This window comes from Strigops habroptila, chromosome 15, assembly GCF_004027225.2.
Source record: "Strigops habroptila isolate Jane chromosome 15, bStrHab1.2.pri, whole genome shotgun sequence".
Classification (NCBI taxonomy): Eukaryota; Metazoa; Chordata; class Aves; order Psittaciformes; family Psittacidae; genus Strigops; species Strigops habroptila.
In genome coordinates, this window is record NC_044291.2 from 330,286 (window position 1) to 352,766 (window position 22,481).

General features: G+C 56.7%; 1 protein-coding gene across 4 annotated transcripts; it reads right to left on the reverse strand.

The window, feature by feature from the left end:
- Window positions 1-57: 57 nt before the first annotated feature.
- SARDH (sarcosine dehydrogenase) lies at window positions 58-22,069 on the reverse strand. Of its 4 annotated transcripts, XR_003994513.1 has the most exons (23): window positions 21,713-22,069; window positions 21,547-21,642; window positions 20,636-20,954; window positions 19,578-19,756; window positions 19,021-19,200; window positions 18,295-18,418; window positions 18,046-18,146; window positions 16,609-16,713; window positions 16,042-16,171; window positions 15,110-15,196; window positions 14,895-14,985; window positions 13,070-13,211; window positions 11,518-11,601; window positions 10,946-11,059; window positions 10,265-10,403; window positions 9,610-9,723; window positions 8,031-8,178; window positions 7,575-7,668; window positions 2,753-2,915; window positions 2,262-2,430; window positions 1,746-1,881; window positions 992-1,156; window positions 58-492 (listed from the first exon to the last, which is right to left on the reverse strand). XR_003994513.1 is itself a non-coding variant. In XM_030507329.1 (22 exons), the coding sequence occupies exons 3-22, from the start codon at window positions 20,949-20,951 to the stop codon at window positions 367-369; spliced, it is 2,742 nt and encodes a 913-aa protein (XP_030363189.1). In that variant the 5' UTR covers window positions 20,952-20,954; window positions 21,547-21,639; window positions 21,713-22,063; the 3' UTR covers window positions 58-366. The 4 variants fall into 4 exon arrangements, 3 of the variants coding, with proteins under 3 accessions (XP_030363189.1, XP_030363188.1, XP_030363190.1); XM_030507329.1 differs by lacking the exon at window positions 992-1,156 and having other exon boundaries at window positions 21,547-21,639; window positions 21,713-22,063; XM_030507328.1 differs by lacking the exon at window positions 992-1,156 and having other exon boundaries at window positions 21,713-22,063.
- Between the last annotated feature and the right edge of the window lie 412 nt (window positions 22,070-22,481).

Genomic DNA, 22,481 nt, shown 5'->3' on the forward strand with positions numbered 1-22,481 from the left:
GCGTGAAACTATGTTTTGAGGGAAAGAGTTTCCAGCAAAGTCAAAAATTGAAACCACTTCATTTGCAGCCGAGCAGAACGTTGTTTTCAGGCCACTTAACCCAAGGAAAAGAGTTATTGCTTTAGCAGCACTGCTTCATTTAGAAAACAGAGCAACAACATCTTAGGACTTTTTGGCATCTCTTTCTCACCTTCGCCTATAATTTAACCCAATTTTGGTTGATAAGTTCGCTGCAGGTGATTCCTTGGCTCTCCCAGCAGACCCTGGAGCCGCCTGGGGCACCCAGGGCTGGGAATTCAGCTGGCAGCTCCCAATGGCATCTTCCCTCTCCCATCGCAGCTGCAGCCCTGCTCGCCAGCCCCGCACTCAGTAGAAGCCCTTCACTCGCTGGTTGTCCGGGTCAAACGGGGACCTGGTGTGTGCCTGTGCAGGGTAGGGCACCCCCATCCGCTCCAGCTGATAGCTGCCGCTCCGCACGAAATCCAGCGAGACCTGCAGGGCCGAGCCATGGAGAACACCCCAGGAGGTGCCGTGAGACCCCCATGGGCACCAGCCCCCGCCAGCGTCCCAGCTCCAGCACTGGGCCGGCTCCCACAGAGCTGCTTCCCACAGAAACCCAGCTCTGCTGCCCCAGGAGGATGCACAGGGAGGAGGGAAATGGATTGTTAAAAGCACTCAGCTAAAAACAAATAAAAACAACGCACTACATTTTTTCAAGACGTCGTTTTGGGTTTTTCTGTGTATTTTCTCACTGGCACCCAGTGCAAAGTGCACTCAGAGCCAGGCTGTGGGAGCTCATTGCCAGAGGGGCCACCCCAACACCCCACAGGGTCAGCCCTGGCTGCAGGAGGGGACTGTGGTGGCAGCCAGGATGTCACTAGCTGGTGCAACAGGCATGAGCTGAGCCCATGGGGTCACCCAGTGCTGGAAATTGTCAGTAATTCATCACCACAGAATGTTTGTTTCCCTCCACCCTGCTTCACCCCCGTACCTCTTGTGCTCCTGTGACTCTCTAGCCCTGATGCTGCAGAGACATCCCATCCTGGACCCCTGTCCCCAAAGCCAGGGAGATCACACCTGGTCACTGAAGGGCCACATCCTTGGGAAGGATGGGCCACAAGCAGCATGGCAAGGTTCTGAGCAGCCGTGCTGGGGGCTGCAAGAGGGGACAGGCAGGGATGACCGGGAGAACAAGAGTAACAGGGAGAAGAGAGAGTGGGAAAGGAAAGGAACATCTAGGGCAGAACATTCACAATAAGGAGAAAAGGTCCCTTCAGGGTCTGAGGGAGCAACTGGAACACAAACCCACTTGACTTGGGAATCTTCCACTGATGCAGGATTAAAAACCAAGGCAAGCAAGAGGATGAAAGCACAAGCATATGCACTTGCTCTTGGTTTGCAACAGGGAGGGTCTCTGGGGATGTCATCCGCAGCCTTCTGTCCCCACACAGGTTCCCTGGCCTCTGCCTACAGCACGCTGCTTAATGAGGGCATCTGATTTACTACCCAGGAAAGCCAGGGTTAATTAGGAGGCTGCTGCACGCCTATTGGCCGCTGCTCTGTATGACATAAGTTAATTCACTGCTGCAATTGCTCAGCTGCAATTAACTGAGCAGCACTTGAGCTGGAGACCGACCCTGCCACCGAGCCGCAGCATCGCTTGGAATCCAATAGGTTTGTGCAGGTGGCTTCAAATCGAAACCAGTGCTACGTCCTCCCGGCAAAGCCCCAGGGTCTGCACTCACCGGGCCCCCCGCCGGGTCACGGATGTAGCCGTAGGCGATGGTTTTGTCGATGGTAAATCCAAAGTCTGCTCGACGGATGTGGCCGACCACCTCCCCATCCCGCCAGACCGCCTCCAGGCCGAACATTGGCACCTTCCTGCAAGGAGAGGGCAGAGATGCTGTCGGCAAACCCCGCGTTGGGACCCCACGGGCCAGAGGGGTCTGGAGGGACCGGACCCCACATGGCGGGGCTCCCACTGCCCACAGGTTCATGAACCTCCCTGTGCTGATCCCAGCCCGACTTGCAAAACCTCCGCTGATGTGGGTGAAACAAGATAAACCCACTCCCTGCCACAGTGCTTCCAGCTCCCATTAAACATCCGGCAGGGAATTTGCGGTGGGATTTAAATTAGAGACAGAATTAGAGCGTGGAAAGCAGCTGAGCCAGCCTGCAGCTGAGCTCCACGTGCGTGCCCGGGTGCGGGGTAGATGGGGATAGCTGAAGGTGCTCATCCTGGGGCACCCAGTGGTACTCACTCCTCGGTGGTGAAGCAGACGAGCCGGCGGAAGATGCCCTTGGCTTTCTGAGCCTCCACAGCCTCCCGGCCCAGGAAGGGGATGCTGGACTTGAGCTTGCAGGTGAAGGCTAAACCTGCTTCTAGCGGGGTATCATCGGGGCGCAGGTCTGCGTGCCAGTGCCTGTATCCTGCAGAGAGCAAGCATGGGTCCACAGTCTCTCCCTGCCATGGCAGCAAGCCCACGGTGAGCAGCATCAGATCGAGACACCACCCCTGCCTCTTGGACACCCCTGTGGCCCTTGATTCACTTGGCCCTGGACAAAGCACCCTCAAGAGGAGGCCATGCTGGGGAAGTCTCAGCAAGGAGCACTGGTACCAGTAGCATCCCTGCCAGTAGCTGCCAGAGCTCTGGTCTCACACCAACCCGCCCACCCTTGAAGCTGGGAAAAACCCATCTGGTCCCCGGCCGGAGGCAAAGCAGCAAGCGCTGCTGCAAGGAAACCAAGAAACCTTTCTCGATGCTGAGGCTGTCGATGGCTCTGTAGCCAGCGTTGGCAATGCCGTGCCGGGCACCCGCCTGCATCACTGCCTGGTAAACCTTCACGCAGTCCGCCCGGGGCACGTGCAGCTCCCAGCCCAGCTCCCCGACGAACGACAGCCTCATGGCACGGACCTGCGAAAGGCAAGAGGCCAACGCCGCTGCGATGGAGCCGGGCTGTGCAGCATGGAGAGGCTGCCGAGCCGTGTGCTGCCACCGCAGGGGAACGCTGGCTTGTCCAGGAACACCCGGCTGCGGGGGACGGTCTTTCTCTGCTCTCCCTGAGTTTCTCGTCTCTGACTGCCTGAGCCTGGCACCTCAAACCAGCTCTTGTCAGCGCCCAGCAGGGATGGCCGGCGGGTGGAGGTGGCTGCGTCCAGCATCCTCTTGCTACTGATCCCAGGGCTGCCAGAGCCAGCAGGCTAGGGTTAGATGCGATGCTCCACCTGGGCTGGGGTTAGTGGCGATGCTCTATCTCGACCCAGGCTGGGGTTAGCTGTGATGCTCCATCTCCACCCAGGCTGGGGTTAGCTGTGATGCTCCAGCTCCAGCCGGGTTTTGTCTCCCTCTACTGATCCGTCAACATCAGAAGAAAGCCTGTGGGCACCTCCAGCCCTGCATCTCCCCAGATCAGCCCATCAGATGGGAAAGCCAGTCCCCAGCAGGACTGTCCTGCTTTGGGGTACTTTGTGGCTGCTGTCCCCTGGGGATGACCCCACTTGGGGTGGTGTTCTCAGAGCAGCACCCAAAGGCGCTGCGCTCCCACCCTGCACCGCTCACCCTGGGAGGATGCTCAGGTTCCCCCCAGTGGAGGTTGTGTCCCAAAGTGTTATTTCTCTGCTGTCAAATCAGCTCAAAAAAAGTATGAAGCTCCAAAGAGGAATGAGCAGATCAGCACAGGGGACTTGGTGCTTCCCGGAGGAAGCCTCATCCAGGGAGACATGCCTGCCTGCCTGCAGACCTCTGAGCTGTGTCGGGACTGCCCTGCCTGTGTTCATCCTCCTTCTCACCCATGCTTGCCTGCATCCTCCTGTTGTCCCTGTGGAAACAGTCTTAATTCCCAAAGCTTTCCAGGCCAGTTGGGGCCACCCCAGCTCAGGCACCTTCCCTGGAGATGGCCTGTGACTCTGAGTCGTTTTCCCTCTGCTGTATCCCTTTGGATTTCTCCACTTCCTTCCCAACAAAACCCCCTCTGGTTCACCCTTTTGGATGCACATCAACTGCAAATGCAGAGACTTCCAGACTGGTTCTGTCTTGCCCATGCTGGCTCTGGATGTCACTGGGACAGAAGCTGCATCTTGCCCTTTGCTGAGCTCTTACTGCAACCAGGAGCTCGTCTCAGCTCTGCTCTCTAACCCCAGGTACGAATAACAACAGGCAGTGATAGGCACAAGAAGCACCAAAGGGTTGCCCGGGCTCTGTTGTGAGGACAGCCACAGGCAGTGGCTAAGAACCCAAACCCATCCTTGCCTCCCCCAGCATTCCCGGGCTTTACCAGCACTGCAGAAATAACGTCCTCAAGCAGAATTTATGGCAGCTTTTTTTACAGACACCTTAACCTTTACAGTGGAAGTGGAGAGGAGGAAGGAATGCTGCAGGTATGGGGAATGTGCTCTGAGCCTCCTCACAAGCTGTGAGCCACCCTTCGCTCCCCGCCACAGCCCCACAGCAAAGCACAAAAACTGGCAATTGCTTTGTGAGGTGCATAGGCACAAGGGGCGTGGAAAAGCTTTTCACTCCACACAAAGGTGTCATCTAATTAGGGAGCAGCCAGTGCTGAAGCCGCTGCAGCCGGCTGCCATGCTCATCCCAGCGGGAGATGCTCCGGGATTGACAGGCTCCTCCTCGGCTCATTGACCCTGCCTGCGGCTCCCAGCCAGCACTGCGCCTGAAGTTACTTCTGGGAGAAGCTGCCTCAACCCACCACTGCTCTGAGCATCCCAGAGAAAGCGATGAGGTGGAGCAGGGCTCCAGAGAAAGCGGGAATCCTTGGGAAAAATGGAGTGCCAGTTGTTAGCTTTGCCAGGCCAGGTGGAGGTACCCCATGTGTGCATACCCCAGGCAGGGATGCGCATCCCACCACAGAGGCCAAGGGGGATGTTGAGGGCTGGGCTCAGCCGCTCCTACCGGCCTCCTGCTGAATTCCCCTGGGAACAGGTTTTTCTGTTAGATTTCAAGCAGAGCTATGCAACGGCATCAATTCCTGGGCTTTAGAGCAGCAATTCAAAAGCATTTTAAGTATCTAGAAAATGAAAACCTGAACTTCACCCTGTATCCAGCAGTGAAATTCAAACGGGGACCTTTCACTGATGCTCAATACAATGAGACACGCTATATATAAACTCACAAACCAGTCGGTAATTTCCAGAGTCATTAGCTCTGCTGGAGCTCTCCTTTCACTCCAGCTGATTTTGTTCCACTACTGAGTTAATGCATGAAAATCTCAGTGATAACTTTTTAAAGATGCTGGGTTCAGTTTAATGCCTCTGGAAAGCAATAATATCACGAAGGCGTCAGCCCACTGTCCTGAGAACGCTCCAATGTTGGTGTGGGATGGATTCCCCTGTGCTCATCGTGCAGCGGGGGCTGCAGGAGACCTCCTGAAGGGTGGCCCAGCAGCAGGCAGGGACCCCCCAGCCCAGAGCCCTCACACACCCCTCGGGCTGTTCTCCTGGCAGTCAGGGCATTTACACTCTAAAGCATCCACAAGATGTCTACAGCGAGCTCTAGCTGGATTAGTTTTTATATACTTAAAGTGAAATGCAAATAAACTGATCACACTCTTGAAATGGGAACATTTATACACCTTTCCCAGGGAGTCAGTAGGTTATTATGAGATGTTACCAGCTTGCCACAGGCATGACGGGGCAGGACATGGGGAGGGTTGTGACTCACTGATGGAGGCTAAAATGCAATGTGTTGGACAACCTGTAACAGTGGATTGGGCGACACTGGTCACACTGTGGGGTTTTGGCACCCGGAGCACAGGGCGCACTGATGGGGGTGGTTTGGAGGATTAATGTGACTCGGGCAAAACCTGTGTCTTAGTCAAACCACTCTAAACCTTCACTAGGCTTCTGCTCACAAATCAAGAAGCCTTAATTTCGTTTAGCAGCAATCTCTAGAGCAGCCAGCTGCATTCGAATTAAAGCCACTTTAATTCTGAACGAAAAGTGGCCGCACGCGGCTTAACCCAATTTCAGTAATGCCCAGCCTGCCTCCAGCCCCCGCCTGCCAATGCCTTGGACAGGATTGACCTCTGCACCCCCGCCTCCGATCAGACACCAGCCGAGAGCCGGGGAGCCCGGCACGGCCCCTCCTGCAGCCAGCCCCTCCGGCTGCCCGCACATCCCATGGGAAGGACGGGCTACAGCCAACTGCTCTTCCAAAGTGGTGTTCTTGCAGTGAAAGGATTATTTCCTATGGGGTGAACATCAGTAAGAAACCAAGGCAGAGCTGCTCGTGCGAACCTTGCCACAGCATTGCCCCGGTACCAAAACTTGCCAGCAGCAGGTTTTCCCCACAATGTTTCTCCTTTGACAAAACATACCTTCACAGCCACCAACTCTTCTGTTCAGGGTGCTTCCAGCAGGCTATATCAGTGCCTTCACACATGACAAAACTCCCTAGAGAACTGCCATCACCCCCTTTCCCAGGGATAACTTCAGACCACGCTGGGCAAGGCAGGGGAGAGATTTAAGGTGCTTTTCTTGCTGCCCTGCACCAGGCAGGATGGAGGAGTCCAAGCAACCTGAGAGCACCACAAAACCTCACTGCAGCCCTGGGGACTGATCCACCTCTCTGCAACACAACACAGCCAACACTTTAGGCTGAGCCTTCCTGCCTCAACACCTCCGAGCGATGCCACACAATGTGCTAAACCCATGGCTGCGGGTCCTGGCAGAGGCGCTGGGCTGCAGCCTGGCCAAGGTGCATCTCCCACAGCTTGTGGGGACTGTCGCGCTCGGGGCAGTGTGCACGTGCCTGCCCCGTGCTCTGCAGGCAGCACTGCAGGCAGCGCAGGCAGCACAAGCTCACCTCCACCTGCAGAACACAGCACCGGCACTGCCTCCCAAATGATGGGTTGTGGGGCAGGAGCCAGCAACATCCCCCCTCCTTGACTCTCACCAGGCTCCCGAGCCAGCGGCGGTGCTGCTTTTCACCATCACCCCAAAGAGCTTCCATCCCCTTGCTGAGGGGCTTAGCCCGAGGTGTCAGCACAGAGCATTAGCATTTCTGTGCTTTTCTTGCATAACCACTGACGTGAGCCTGAAGTCTGGGCAAATGCAGGATGATCTGTGCTTGTACAGGAAGCTTAAGGCTGTCAGACTTCTCCTGTGATCAAATACAGCAGCTCCCTGGGCTCCCCAGCTCTCACCACCAGTACTTGACGTGCTTCACTTTACATCACCCCTGTGTTTTTATGAAGAAGGTTTCTAGAGAGTCAGAGAAATCTCTCTATCACCAGTGCTGACCCCTAATCTGTGCCAGGCGTCTCTTGTTCCTCCAACATCACTGCAAAGCCATAAGTCACCATGTCCCTTCCCTGAGCTCAGCCTGGGCTATGACAGCACGGGGTGTCTGGGGGAGCAACTGGCACCAGGTGGGCAGCTGGGGGAAAACCCTGCTCCCACCCTGGTTTTTGGCCTTTTCCAACCAAAAAACCCAACAAAACCTCCCAGCTGCCCACTGAGCCCTGTGGAGGCAGGCAGGTCCCCAGCAGGATGCTCAGGCTGGCGGCGGTCACCCAGTCAACAGAGCTCCTGGGCAGCTCAAGGGCCATCCCCATCCTACCGTGCACCCTGCGGCCATGACGAGCTTGTGCGTGGAGAAGGGAAAAGCCTCGTTGCTGAGGTCGGTGTCCAGCACTTCCTGGAGGACAACACGGCTGTGGGGAAAGAGCAAACGGCCGCGGTGACGGGGCGCAGCTCCCAGCCTGCTCTGAGGGCTGTCACTAAAGGTACTTTCTTGTCTTGTTGGCAAGACAAACATCTCCCCCCAGAGTGGAGCTGACATGGGTGACACGGCGTGCTGTGAGAGCCTCAAAAGAAGTGCCAATTCCCCAGCAAATGGAGTGTTGCTCCAGCCAGAGCATCGCCTGTTGTCATGGGGCTCACACCCACCCCTGCCTGACACAGCCACCTGCATCTGAGACATCCCTCCATCCATCCCTGCATCACTCCCCTCCATCCATTCCTCCCACTCTCCATGGTCAGGGCGCAAGGAGGGGCCCACAACACTGCTCCTCACCTCAGGGGGCCCTGGATGCTCATCATGCCCAGCTCCTCCGAGCAGTCGAGGAGCTTGCACTGGAGCTTCATGTCCTGCAGCACAGTGGTGATGTGGGACCAGTTGTGCTGAGCCACTGCCCCACCGATAGCCAGGTAGTAGCCGTCCCCTGGAAGACACCCCCCAGCAGCCTTTCAGGGTCAAGACCGTGGGGCTAGGGGTGATGCCCTGCTCAGCCTGGGGCTGGTTTTGCTCTCCAGAGGCTGAGCTGCAGCCCTGAGTCCCTCCAGCTTGCACAGCCCGGGGGGACTGCCATGAAAGGGGGATTACGTAGAGCTGGGGCAAAGGAGGGCTTTGGGGCTCTGCTCATGTGCATGCTGCCTTTTGTGGTGCTCAGCACAGTGAAAAACAAATGACCATTAAAATCTGAAAGAAGAAAAGGTAAAAGAGGCTGTCTGAGCCCTGGAGGTGCCTCTGCGTGTGTGAGCAGCATGGCAAGAGAAAGAATTCTTTGTCCCTTGAGACCAACAGCAAAAGCATCCGCTCTTTTGTCCCACTACAGAATGGAAGCCAAAGTGTGGAGGGAGCTGTGAAATGCCAGGGGAAGCAGGGCGGATGGCAGTGACTGGGCCATAACCAGTGCAGGGGCTGCGCTGTGTACGAGGAGGAATTTCATCTCATCAGTAATCCTGGGTGGAAAAATCCCCAGGGATGGAGTTTGAGAGCTGATTAATATGGAATCAATCTTCCCTCTGTCTCTCCTGCCACTACAGAATTTCTCTCTGATAGTCTGTCATAACGACAGCAAGTGCAGCCACCCACTGTAATTGGAAAAATAGACTTTGCTGCAATTAAACTCCTCCATCGCCCGACAGACCTGAGCTCTGCCATCCGCTTCCATCACCCTCTGCCCCCGCAAGCACCCAGACAAGAGCAATGCAGGATTCTCCCATGGGGAGGGAATTGCTCACTGGCACCCGACCACCCCAGGGTGAAGACATTGAGGTCACCCCTGCAACGCCCCGGCCGTGGGGCTGCACCCGCTCCTGGGCTGGACCCTTCCAAGCAGCAAATCTGAAGGTGCCAGTGCATGGGGAAGGGCTCTGTGGCCACCCGAGTGAGAACCTCCTTTTGATGGCTGCTGGAGCCAAGCTCAACACCCTCCTCCTCCTCTTCTGCTGCTGCTGCTGCCTAATGCCATTTCTGCCCTCTGGGCTGGCTGCTCTGCTCCGCTTCAATTCCTCTTTATTGCAAGCTGATAAGGACGTGGGGAGAGGTCAGAGCTGCCAGCCTGGGCTGGACAAACGCAATAACACCGATGAGCAGTGCAGGGCCCTGAGGACAAGGGGGATAATCTGGTTACAGGGACCAAGAGGCAGAGGTGGAAGCAGCAGGCGGCTGCCATTAGGTAAATGTGATCACCCTGAGTGTGGCGGGGATGGAGAAGATGCTGGACCGAGCCTGTCACCATGGCTGCTGGGACTGGAAATGTCTCTGTGGAAGGCTGGGAGCTGAGCTGCGGGTGGGTAACCCCAGGCAGCGATCCCACAGCAGTGCAGACACACACCCGCACCCAGCACCCCCTGCTCAGGGCTTTTACCTTCGAAGGTGGGGGCCAAGGGGGAGGCTGGGGCCCCGGGGCTGATGCGGCTGACGGTCAGGTCGCTCTCCACGCCACCCCGCTTGTTCAGCATGCAGGTGTACACAGTGGAGCCTGCAGGAAGAGACCGGCACCGCTGTCATCAGCCAGCTCTGGAACCGAGCCACAGGAATCAAGAAGGTTTGTGCTCATCGTGACATCGGCTGCCACTCATGGGCATGCCCTGACTGACCCTGGATGTCCCAGCACCAGGAGGGGGGGAGGAGCGATGCCCTTTCCCCTTGGAGTTTGCATCAGGAGCTGAAGCTACATCCTTAGAAATGCCATAAGCTGCTGCCCAGCCCTAGAGAAGGGGACAGCTTCTCCCTGCGCAAACCACAGCTGCAGAGGGTTGTGCTTGATTTACTCCATGCCCATCACATCTCCAGCTGTGAGCCACAGCTGGAGCCAGAGGGACAGACAGCCCCCACCCTTCACCCCCCAGCTCAGAGCACATTGCCCCTGTGTAAATGAGAGCAGAATCCTGCCTCTGGTGAACACAGGGAAAGCAGCCACTTCCACACGCTTCCATACCCTCTGCAACACAGCATTTGAAAGAAAAGCCAGTTTGGGTTGTTTTGGGGTAGGATGTGACCTCCTGGGGCAGAGCTGGTACCTGGTGCTTTGCTCACGTCAGCAGTGAACAGCCAGTTTGCCGCTTTTGTTGCTTCAGGACCAACGAGGTAGAATTTCCCAAAGTAAGACATGTCAAAGAGCGCCAGGGCGTTTCTGCACGTTAAACATTCGGTCTTGATCTGCAGTTAGAGCAAACGCTGCTGCAGCTGAGCCACATCCTCGCTCCACAAAAGGATATGCACATCAAAACCGTTTACGATTGGGAAGCAAGACCAGGCACTCGCCTGGTGCCTTCAAAGGCTGTGCAGCTCCAAAACACGCCTGGAAAGCCAGGTTTCAAACAGAGCAAGCCTGAGAGGCCATCCTGTATGCAAAAATCCCACTCCTTACCTCACTAACACAGTGACAGTTATCTCTAATAACAGTTAAATTTTATCACATTGGGTTTCCCCCCCAAGTTCGTTGCAACTCATTAATCCAGGAAAGCAGCAGTGAAATTCCCACAGCCTCTCCGCTGAGGTTTCCACGCACAGGCCATGCATTTCTCTCAATCTTTTTGGAACATTTTCCCCAGTTTTGGGCAAAGCTTGCTGCTTCCCTCCCTCTGAGCCTCATCAACTCCACCTAAGATAGTGCTGTGGCAGGGGTTCTGCTGCCTCTGAACCCCGGCTCCAGATGCGCCCAGCAGTTTTGGCTGGGGGGGGCTTCCCCCTGCACTTACAATGTCATGGTGGGGGGGGAAGTCGAAGGTGTACTCATCCCCCAGCAGCCGGTTGTAGGTGTAGTCCCTGTGGCGCTCCTGGCCGTACGCGCCATAGTAGTCGTAATCCAGGACCTGGGGGAAAGGGAGGGTGGGGGCAGCGAGGAAGATGATGTGAGGCTGAAGCCAAGGGGCTGCTCAAATCACATGCACCCCATGCCAGGAGAGGAGTGCGACCATGCAGGACCTGCCCATGGCGATGGGTCCCCTCCCCGGCATCCCTGTCCACTGCTCTCCTCAATACACAGAAGTGGAATCAGTGCCTGTCCTCTGGGGGCATTGCAGGCAGATGCTGCCTGTTGCGGAGGAACAGGCAGACAGACACGCTGTGCACACACGGATCTCCCTCTCATCGCTGTTACACTGAATTGAACCCCAACAGCTTTTCTGGACCCGTTCTGGGGACATGGCACTGCTTGCAGCGTATCACAGACCCTGCACACACAGGACACATCCTACACATGCCAGAAACAGCTGGCACCCTCCAGGTTGAACATAGGCCATGAACACCCCAAATCGCATGCTGTGCTTACTGGGGCTGCTCCCCTGGGGCTGAACCAGCCAGGCCTCTCCCAGCCATGCCGCTCCTGGAAAACGCAGCCCTGTCGCAGCAGCTCCTACAAGAGTGAAGCCAGAGAAATGGGAACAAATGGTTAAAAAAAGCCTTTTCTCTGCTCTTCAAGCAGCCCAGGCTGCCCTCCCCGAGACCTGACTTGTGACCCCTTGGCTTTGGCTATGGCAGCCACAATCAGCTCTGCAGTTTGCCTTTCAAAACAGTGGTGAACCCAAACTGCCTGCAAATTGCCTGTTGCTTTTGTGCCCCAAGGTGTTTGCCTCAACAGGCAGGATCGGGCTCAGCCGTGCACCCCACCAGAGTGCACGGTGGGTGAATTACTGACTGAGATGCTAAACCCAGAGAGCAAGACTCTCCCCGATGTTTACAAGAGTAATTATAAAATAACATTTAAGATTTATACATTAACATTCTCATCCCTCCTCTGTGCTCTCAGGAAAATCTCTCTGCACGCAATTAATTAGGGATCCATTAAGATATTTTTGTTTGGTGCCTCTGTTCAGAAAAGAATAGATTTTGTTGAACATTTCAGAAATGATTCAGTGCCTATTTATAAAACACAGCACATGTTCTGGAGCTGCATGTATAAATACCAGGCTGTCAGTCAAATGGGCATCGCTTATTAGACAGGCTATTATAAAGTAAATTGCATCCTCAGTGACAGAAAACAACCGAGCTGTCAAGCAAACACCGGGGGCCGGCAGGAGGGATGTCTGCTCCACTGCTGGCACCTCTGCTCTCCATCGAGAGGAGAACGGTGTGGTACGAATTGGCAACAAGCAGGAATGGGCTTGAGGAAAGTGGCTGCTCCTTGCTGGGGGAGGTGAGACAAGGCACCAGCCCTGGGTCACCTCGAGCACCTTGGGAGCTCTGGGCGATCTGTGGGCTCTGGGCTGCCCAGCTGCAGCGCTGCCAGTGCAGGAGAACACTGCAAATGGGATGTTTTATCTCAAGTGCTGCATCTTGAAAGCGTTCACCTACAGAGACGTGTGTAAGGAAGTGGCTGGTGGAGGCAGGGCAGGGACCAGCCCCGGCTGGCGGCTCCAGGGAACAAAACCAGCCGGGGCCGCAGGGGGTGCTGGCAAACGGCCTCTGCAGAGGCGCTGCTGCTCCCCGCTTCCCACATCCCTCCTCATGGCCTGGCCTTGCTCCGCACTGTGAGCGGGGAGCACCCAGCGTCCCACAGCCCTCACACCGGCTGTGTGAGGGAGGGAGAGAGTGGGGAGAAGAGCCCTTCTCCCCACCCTTCCCTTGAGCCACATCTAAGTTAAATATCATGGGAATGCTTTGCATCTCTACCATTAAACTGTCCATGGCTGCAGCATCCTCACAGCATGCACCCAGCGAGCTTTGGGATTCAGCAGGGATCTTGTTGGGATGGCTGGAAGCATGGATGCAGCATGCTGCTCTGGGGAGCGATACGGCTGCAGCCTCTCCTTGCCACCTCTTTTGTGCTGTGGGGTCTCCCATTGCTGCTCGCACAGCAGCCTGGGTTGGGGTGCTTGTCCTACCTCGTGCAGTGGGTCCTTCCTCACATTGCGCCCCGCCAGTGGCTCGTCATGGGGGAAGACGACGGAGTAGTTCTTGGCGTAGGACTCGTGGCTCCGCTCCCGGATCCAGCGGTTGTTGTTGGTGAGGGAGCAGTGAAACCTCCTGGAGGCAGGGAGAGGTCTGGGTGAGCCCACCAGCTCACAGGCTGCCTCCTCGGCATGGCCCTCTTGCCAGACCCAGATGTGGATGCAGCTGCTGTGGTGTAAAACAGCAGTTCCTGCACCGAGGTCATGGGTGGGAGAGCAGAGGAACCGCGGGCACTTGGTGCTGGCCATGCCGCAGCGCTGCCCCTCGGCGCCGGGCCCCACTGGGATCCCCAGCCCTGCTCCAGGCACATCAACCCCAGAGCAACCGGGAGCAGAAAACAGTCCTGCCAGGGCGTCGGAAATGGAAAGAAGAGGAAACTTGATGTTAGTTCTGCTCCACTTCAGCATGCAGCTGGCCCCAGAGAGCACCTCACACAGAGCCAGGTTTAAACCCAGCCCTGACCAGGGAAGGAGCCCTGGACTTTCCTCACATTTTTCATCCAATTCTCCTTAGGCTGAAATATAAATAAAACCCAAAGCATTTTAAATTTGTTTTGACATATTTTCATCTTTCAAACAGAAAAGCTCCTTGAAGGAAAGTGCCAGCTCAGCACACGCTCAGGTTGTTATTACCAGAGACCTATAACTCATGGAGAGCAGCCCCAGGCACCAGTGGCACCTTTCCCAGGGCTGGAGAAAGGGAGGCTGAAACTGGCCAAGGCAAGACAAAATGTCATCTCTAAGGCCTTTTAAAACAGCACTTTCAGCCTCTCCCCCTGCCTGGGTGCAGAGCAGAGGCACCAGGGAGAGCGCTGCAGCAATGCAAGCAATGCTTCCAAAGCCATGACCGGAGCATCCCTGGATCCCATCTGCCCCGTCAGCCCCAGCCCCTTCCCCAACGAACTGAGCTGCTGACAGCGACACGAGGAGCAGCAGCTGCCAGATGAAATATTTACAAGCGGGTGTTTTGAGAGGATAAATATTTAAATGTGCAGAAAAGTGAGTTATTTAAAGAGGAGCTTAGTAATCGCCACCGACAGAAAAACCGGGACTGACACCAGCCTGATGACATGGGGCAGATGGGATATGGGGATGCTCGGCTAATCCAGGCACAAGGGCTGGCATCTCCTGCCAACTTCTGTGGGCTCCAGCACTGACTCCCCTCTCCTGTCAGCCCGAGTCAATGAGGTGTTTACCAGCTTTGCCACTCAAGCAATGTGATTTTAAAGGCTTTGTCCCTCACAAGGTGGTTGCTGTCGCTAGCAGCCCTGTAAGAAAGCCCAAACCCAATCAAGTATAATCAAGCAAGTCAAAAGCAATTACAGAGCCAACATCTGTACAGACAAAGCTCCCAGCCCATGTCGTGCTGGAGGGGGAAGCTAATCTTTCTCCTGTTGAAATCATCACCCCCGATTATTAACTTAGAGGATTAGGCAGAGCACTAATTGAACAACAACAAAACCCAAACGTAATTACCCTGTCCTTTCCCATCACCGCAATCTCCTCGTGTCTGATGGAAGCTGTTTGCATAGAAGCAGAATGAGGCAAATGAGATAAACCCCACGTATAAATCCATTAAAGCCATTGAGCATAATTGATTCCAGCTCCTTGGAGGACACAGGCTGCGGCACAGATGCTGCCCAGACACCCACGCCCAACGCTAGCATCCAGCCTCGAAACCCATCCCCAAGGACCACCCGAGGACAAGGGACATGAGCGATGGAGCCCGTGGGGACCTGGGGCAGCTGGGGTGACCTGCCTGATGTCGTAGCCGTACATGTCCTTCTCTGGCCGCCCATGGATGATCCAGTGAGCCAGTTCCCGCCCGCAGCCACCTCCCAGCATCATCCCTGGGGGAAGAGGCAAGGGCCAAGCTGAGGCCAGGAGGCCAATGCAGCTGTGGGTGCCAGGACCTGCCAGGGATACGATGCCCACAGGGATGCCCAAGGTGTGATCCCTCCAGTTCTCTCTTACCAGCGCTGTTGAAGCCACAGCCAAGGAAGAACCCTCGGACTTCTGGGGCTTCCCCCATGAGCGGCTTGTGGTCGGCTGTGAATGACTCTGCAAGACAGAGAGGGGGATGTGCCGGGTCAGGCGCCCTGGGGACACTCAAACAGCAGCTCCTCTGCAGCACTGCACAGTCTGTCCCTGCAGGGTGAGGACCCTGGGCTCAGGGTAGCCGTGCCCCCTGCACTTACTGCACACCAGCAGGAGAGGACCTTGGTGATAGGGTTGAGACTAAAAACCTGTGCAGCAGAATGAATCTCCAGCTAGAAGTGCATGAGGTGCTGCAGTGGCTGAAGCAACCTCTTTATATCTCCCAGTCCCCCAGCGAAGGGGGCTGCACCGACCTGTTTGTTGCCTCTTCAGCAGCTGGGCTGTATTTCATGATGATGACTATCTTTCACCTTCATTGACTTCTGCTGGGAAGTTCCATGAATCTGAGCTACTTTATTCAGCTGTGAGATTGCTGCTGATGTTACCCAAGCCTCCTGCACTAACCATGTCTCATGCTGCAGCTGCTGCTCCTCAGGGCTCTCAACCATGACCCCTGTGCAAATCCCAGCTAGGAGGGACAGAGCAGAGCCCTGGCAGAGGTGTGCAGTCCTCCTCCCTGGTTTACAGGGGTTCATCCATCCACGTGAAAGGAAGGAGGGAAGGCATCCCCCACCCAGCAATGCCCAGCAGTTTCCCAGGATAGCTGTGCTCAGGAGAAGGCAAGAGCAGAGTGGGAAGAATATTCCCATCTTGAAGCCACCCCTCGGGAGATGACACCATTGCAGCCAGGCCACAGGCACTCTCTTTGTGTTCAGTTGTCTTCTCCCTGGGTTATGAAGTTCCCCCTTTGCCTCCAGCAAGATCCTTGGAGCAATGCAGCCACCCTGGTGCCACTGCAGCCACATTACCTGGCCCACAGACAGTGGATTTAATGCCAGTTTTCTCCAGCACTGGAACTCTGTTGATGGCACCTTCAATGTGTTGCATGAAAACATCCCAGTCCAGGTCAAAGAGGCCAAAAGCAAATTTTTCGGATACCTGAAGATGGGAAACAGGAGTCAGGACACAAACTAGAGCACAGCTGATAGCCTAAGAACCTCTCAGCTCTGGCAGCCTTGGACACTGTAGGAAATCGAGGCTGCTTTGTAGACTCTGGTTTCTTTGGGTTTTTGTGGACAGCCCAGACAAGCCAAAGGTCTGGGGCAAGCCCAAATTAAGACACCCCGATAACGGATGATGCAGCAGGGCAGGGACCACATGGTGGCTGCTACATCTCCCCAGCCCAGTCTTTCCATCTCATTCCTGTTGCCTCTGCATCTCGTATCTCTGCCACAACAGACCCAAAGGGGAGATGCTCTCCCACGCCTGATGCCACAGGCACCGGGGCTGAGGCACACACGCCTGCGCCCACCCTCCGAGGTGGGTTCCCTGGAAACCTGCCTCGCTCCCCCAGAAAACCTCCCGGCACCGCTCACCTCCTCCCAGAAGATGGGGTTTGACTCATATCCACCCACAGACAGGGCATCGCCTTGGAGACGGAGATAGATCGAGGCGTCGTGATCGCGAACGTTCGGCATGTTCTGAGAAACAGGGAGGGGGAGCGGAGCAGTGAGAGGGGCCGAGAGCCGCAGAGAGACCCCGACATCACCCACTGCACCCAGCAGGGCTGAGCGGGATGAGCTGGGGTCTGGGGCAGAGGGCCCGGGCCTGTGGCCGTGATGTGCTGAGGGTGGGAGCAGTGGTGGCTCTGTGGAGGTTCCCTCAGCCCTGAAATCTGGGTGCCTGCATTGCCCCAAGAGGAAGGCACCGAGGTCAAAACCCGGCCAAGCCACGGGCAGAGTGGCTTACCCAGGCACCTGAGCTCAAGCCAAGGTCTTGCACAAATCCTGCCTCACTAGGAGCTGTTGAACCGCAGTGCTGCAGGCAGGAGCTTTGCTGCGGCCCTGGCACAGGGCAGCGCCTGCTCCTCCATGGCACCCACAGCACCAGGAATGCTCGGGGGGAGCGGGAGCCCCTGCAGTTGATCCCAGCTGGTAAAGCATCACTGCTCTGCCCCCCAGCTCCAGAGAGGCTGCAGCAGCGCAACATGCAGGCAGCAGTGCGCAAAGAAGCAGGGATTTGTTCTTCTGAATAATGGATAGAGAAGCACTAAGATAGCGTGGAAGTACTTGGTGTAAGGCCTGCTGCAAGTCATATTGACAAATGGGATTAAGTGGATTGAGCAGGAGGCGCTGGGGTCTGCAAGCTGCAGCCTCTCCTCTGCAAAGCCCTTCTCACTGTGTCTGTCACAGCACGCGACTGCGTGCAAATATCATCAGGGGCACCAGCACTTTGTAAAATGAGGCATCTTGCACCGAAAAGGCGGACAGAGACTGTGTCAGCAGGATGGTAACTGAACATGTCACCCTCAAAGCCCTGGTGCCTGAGTGAATGAAGTGTCCTTTAGCTCCTGAACAATTCTCCATAGCCAAAGAACAGGAACAGATGTCTTGGGACAGCTTAGAAATGCTCAGAGAGCTGCACCTCTGCCTGCCAGGGACTGGGGCTCATTCAGAAAGTGTTTGGCATCTTTATGAATGCTGCTATCAGACAGCAAACACACCAGGGACCTGATAACAATTCTGCTGAGATGAAAAAAGAAAAAAGACAATTATCCTGCTCATCATAACCTTGTTAAATACTAAACGTGACTCTATTAAAGGTAGCCCAATAGTTCTGCTAGAAGCAGAAGCTGCTGGGTGCGTACTTCCCTAGGTGCGGAGCCTGGCCTGCATTGAATGCAGGATTTTGGAGGGTTCCCGCAGTTTTGTGGGTCCTGGGGGGTCACCCCTGCCGGCCCCACTGCATGCTGGAGGCAGCAGCCAGCACCGCGCCCCGGAGCAGAGCAGGGACCTGCAGCGTGGGGGACCCACCTGAATGCCCTCGATGCGCTCAGTCACCACATAGGCGTGATGCATCCCCACCAGCGGCACGTGCACCCCCGCCAGCCGGCCCAGCGCTGGTGCCCAGACCCCTGCAGAGAGGAGCTGGCGCTGAGCACCCCCGGCCCCCCCGCGGGAGCTGCAGGTCACAGCCAGGGGGACAGGGACCGGGGCAGACCCCCCGGATCAGAGCCCCCCCCGCCCTGCAGCCCCCGTCCCCGCCTGCTTTGTACCCTATACCTGCGCAGTTCACCACACAGGGAGTCTGGATGGTGCCATGGGCCGTCTCCACCGCGTACACCCTCTTCACCCCGAAATCGTCAGCTCTGACCTGGATGCCGCTGACTGGGCAGTTCTCGATGATCTGGGGCAGAGGAAGGGCAGCAGAGTCGTGGCAGCATGGCAGGGGCAGCGGAACATTGCTCACCTGACATCCAGCCCCCAAGTCTGGGAAAGCTGAACCTGAGCAGCACTCTGGCAATAGCCCTTTCCAACAGCTACTGCTGTTAGTGCTGATACCAACATGCCCCTCCCCAGCTGCAGACTTAAACTGCTGCTCTGTGGCCCAGCAGTTGCAGAGAGTGTTGTTTATTTACCTGCACACGAGCAAAGCAACACACCAAGGACAGGCTTGTAGCCCCTGCCTTAAGGAACAGATTGTGTTACCTGACCCTAAAACCTCTGCTCTCTAAAGAAACCTGCCTTGGGCACCGCCTCATCTTGCTCCTAAAGGTTCTTTTCATGCTTTATTTCCCCTACATCTCATGATTCCTGCCAGCTTTGTCACTGTGACAAAGTGACAGCCACCAAACAGCCACCAAAGCTGCATAGGACAACACCTTTCTTGGGCAAAGACCTGGTGCTGCAGGAGCAGCTCTGCTCCAGTGGGAAAGGGGGAGATGGGGAAGGCAGAGGATGACGTCTCCTCCCGGGATCAACAGGCATTAATTGCTAACTAGGAACTACCGTAGCGCCTCTGGCAGCTGCTGCTCTGGCAAGAGTCGAGCAGGTACCGGCCGGATCCATGGTGCCGTCCTTGGGAACATACAGCGTGCCGTACAGGTCCTCGATGTTCATCAGTGGGTACAGGTCCTTGGTCTGCGATGGGGTCAGGACGTAGGACTCCACTCCATACACCTTCCCCAGCTGCCAACAGAAAACCAGGAGCTCAAGCAGGCAGCCACACAAAGACACAACCTTTGCTCATCCCTTCCTGCTGGAGGAAGAGACTCCCCAGGATGTGTTTATCTCCCAGATGAGACAGCTGCTGCCCAAGGCAAGCCCTAAATCCGGCATGAGATGGTCTGCACAAATTTCAGGGAATATGGTCCCATATTCACGTGCAAGCTGCCTGCGCAGCTGGAGAAACAATGCTACCGCTGTCTGAATGGGCAAAAAACCACAGCTGGGCTAAACTTCGCCTATTTGCCAGCATTTTGCCTGTTTCCAGCAGCCTCACAGAGCCAGGAGGCTGGCCTGGAGGCCCACCCGGCCAGGGGACACACCAAGGGGCTTCTCCCTACCGACATGAGCCTCTTGTACTCGTCAAGGCGCTGCTTGTTGGAGGCGATGAAGAGCCCCCCGTTCTGCACCCAGCCCGTGTGCAGCCCCGTCTCCGCCGGCAGCTCCCGGCTGACCACGTCCCGCGTATGTGCCAGCAGCTCCACTTCCACGTCGCTGGGACGCAGCTGCCACAGCAGACCTGGGGACACGGGACACGGGTGGGACAGACACCACGGCCCCGACACCTCCATCGCCCGGTGGGATGCGGAGGGGACCCCACGCAGAGAATGGGTCACCCTGACGGGGCTCTAGCTCCATCTCGTGGCGATGCGGGAGCGCTGCAAATCATTGATCTGTTTTCCCTGGGAGAAGAGAAGGCTCCGGGAGACCTCAGAGCAGCTCCAGTGCCTAAAGGGACCACAGGAAACCTGGAGAAGGGCTTTGGACAAGGGCCTGTAGGGACAGGCCAAGGGGAATGGCTTTAACCTGCCAGAGGGGAGATTGAGATGAGCTCTGAGGCAGAAGCTCTTCCCTGCGAGGGTGCTGAGGCGCTGGCACAGGGTGCCCAGAGAAGCTGTGGCTGCCCCATCCCTGGCAGTGTTCAAGGCCAGGTTGGACACAGGGGCTTGGAGCAACCTGCTCTAGTGGAAGGTGTCCCTGCCCTTGGCAGGGGTTGGAGCTGGAGGAGCTTTAAGGTCCCTTCAACACAAACCAACCCAAACCAGTCTGGGATTAAATTAATGGGAAAAAAGGGTTTTATGGAGCAGACGGCCCCCAAAAGGACAAAACCTCCAAAAGCCGATTGGCTTGTTGAAGAAAAAAAAAAGTCTGGGAATAATCTTTTTCCTTTTCCGGTGGCCATATAAAACTTTGAGAAAAAGAAAAAAAGAAAACCTGGGGGATGTTTTCTTAACAAAAACTTATGTCAAAGGAAAACCCAGAAACCCTGAAATTCACCACAGCGAAAGCCAAAACTCTCCAGCACATCCAGAGCCACCCTATGCCACACACACACTCTCCATGGACCCCATCACATTCCAAAGCACAGGCATCCCGTGCCCGCTGCCCCCCACCTCACCAGCCGTGTGCCAAGTGGTGCCCGAGGTCAGGCGGTCCCGCTCCAGCAGCACCACGCTGCTGACACCCTGCTTGGCCAAGTGGTAGGTGGTCTGACAGCCCAGGCTGCCCCCCCCGACCACCACCACCTCTGCGGCGCGCGGCGGGGGCCGGCTGGGCTCCCCGCTCCCGGAGCCGTTGTCCTGCAGCGTCTTCTCGTAAGGGACGTTCTTCCTGGCTGTGGGGCCGGTCGCGCTGCTGCGGGGCCGGGGGCTCCTCCATGGGGCAGGCAGGCGGCGGGGGGCGGCCGCCCGCCAGGCGCAGCTCATGTACCACATGTCCTGCGAAAACACCTCGGTGGCACCGCTGGTGCTGAGCCAGGGGCTGAGCAGCTCCCAGCCAGCCCTGGGCGCGCTCCTGGGACCCCTCTCCAGCAGGGAAACGGGATCCCGGTGGCACACCCGGGTAGCTCCAAACACCCTTCAGAGGGGCCCCACTTAAAAAAGGGGCTTGGAAATGCACAAGGCACAGCATCGCCTGCGCTCACTCGCGCCTGCAGTAACTGATTCTTTCTTCCCCCTTGTATTCAGGAGCTGTGTGACCACAAGGAAGGCACAAGGTTTGTCCCTGTCAAACGAGGGCATTGCAATAGCTGCTGGTGGGAGACGGGGTCGGATCCTGCCTGCAGACACCCCAGTCCCCAGGGACGTGCCTCAGGGTTTGCTCCCGGGGTGCAGAGGGGGACTCGCAGCCCAGCACCAGCCCCCTCACACAGACCATGGCTCCAGGCTCACCCCACCGAGACCCCGCTCGCTGCCACGCGGCCTCCGAACCTCCCGCTGTCCCTGTGGAGCTGTGAGCTCCGCTCGGAACTCCCGCGACACCGCAGCGGCTCCTGGGACACGCCACAGCCATTCTCACCGCCCCACTCACCAGCGGGACTCGCTCCCTGCGGCGGGGCCCCTGCTTCTGCCTTCCTCCGATGCTCTCCTCCTCCTCGTCCGTGCACAGCTGCCCCTTTGGCCCCTGCTGCAAGAAACATTAACCAGCACCGGAGGCGAGCAGAGCCAGCCCAGGCAGCTGGGAAGTGGGGGCTTACCTCCCTCTTACTCCTTCTTGTGGCTCTGCTGCTTCCCAACAAAGGATAGAGTCAGGCAGAGCAGAGAAATTCAAAACAAGGAGGAAACCAGCACTTTTCTGCCCGGCTCCGTTCCCAGCAGAGAACAAACAGTCCAGCCAGGGCCAGTGGGACCCGTCAGCTGGATGCCAGAAAGCAAACACGGCAAGAAAGGCACCATCTGACCCTCTGACGGCGTTCCCAGCAGTTACGTTGCAACAGCAGAATTAAAATCAATTTACACATTTGCTAAGGCAGCCCTGGGAGCTCAACGTGAGGGTGGGAACACCAGAAACATGTAATTTAGGGTGGGCAGGAAAACAAACGTTTCATGTAGATCTCAGCCTGCCGGTCTATTGTTCAGCCAGCCCAGGACTCACCCCTGGAATTAGGGCCTGTTTGGGCAGGATACGCTGCAAAGACGGCTCCGAAGGACTCCGGTATCTCGAGATACAGAGGTCAGGGTGGAGCCGGCAGTTGGTGGGGCCGGGTCTGAGCACTGTGTCCCGGCAGCATCTCCCCCCCCGGCCCAGGGAGCCCCCAGCAGCCCCGGGATGGCGCTTTGGGGACTTCCAGCATTCAACAGCACTGTGACCCCAGGAAGAGCTCCCACTGCTCCCCACCACCCCGAGCCCCTGTTCTAGGGTACCCAGCCTGCATCCAAACCCCCCCAGTGCGGGAAGGGTTTGAACAGCTGTGGAGGGGTTCCTTGTTCCAGCATTAGCCCCTGCCTCAGGCAACATTTCTCTCC

What these genes read in the sequence shown, in the direction of transcription:
- SARDH (XM_030507329.1), bottom strand. Translation starts at nt 20,951, where the DNA reads ATGTGGTACATGAGCTGCGCCTGGCGGGCGGCCGCCCCCCGCCGCCTG. An exon ending in AGCGCATCGAGGGCATTCAG is followed by an intron (nt 16,714 to 18,045) that starts GTGGGTCCCCCA and finishes CCTGTTTCTCAG; the next exon opens with AACATGCCGAACGTTCGCGA. An exon ending in CTGTGGCTTCAACAGCGCTG is followed by an intron (nt 14,986 to 15,109) that starts GTAAGAGAGAAC and finishes CTCTTCCCCCAG; the next exon opens with GGATGATGCTGGGAGGTGGC.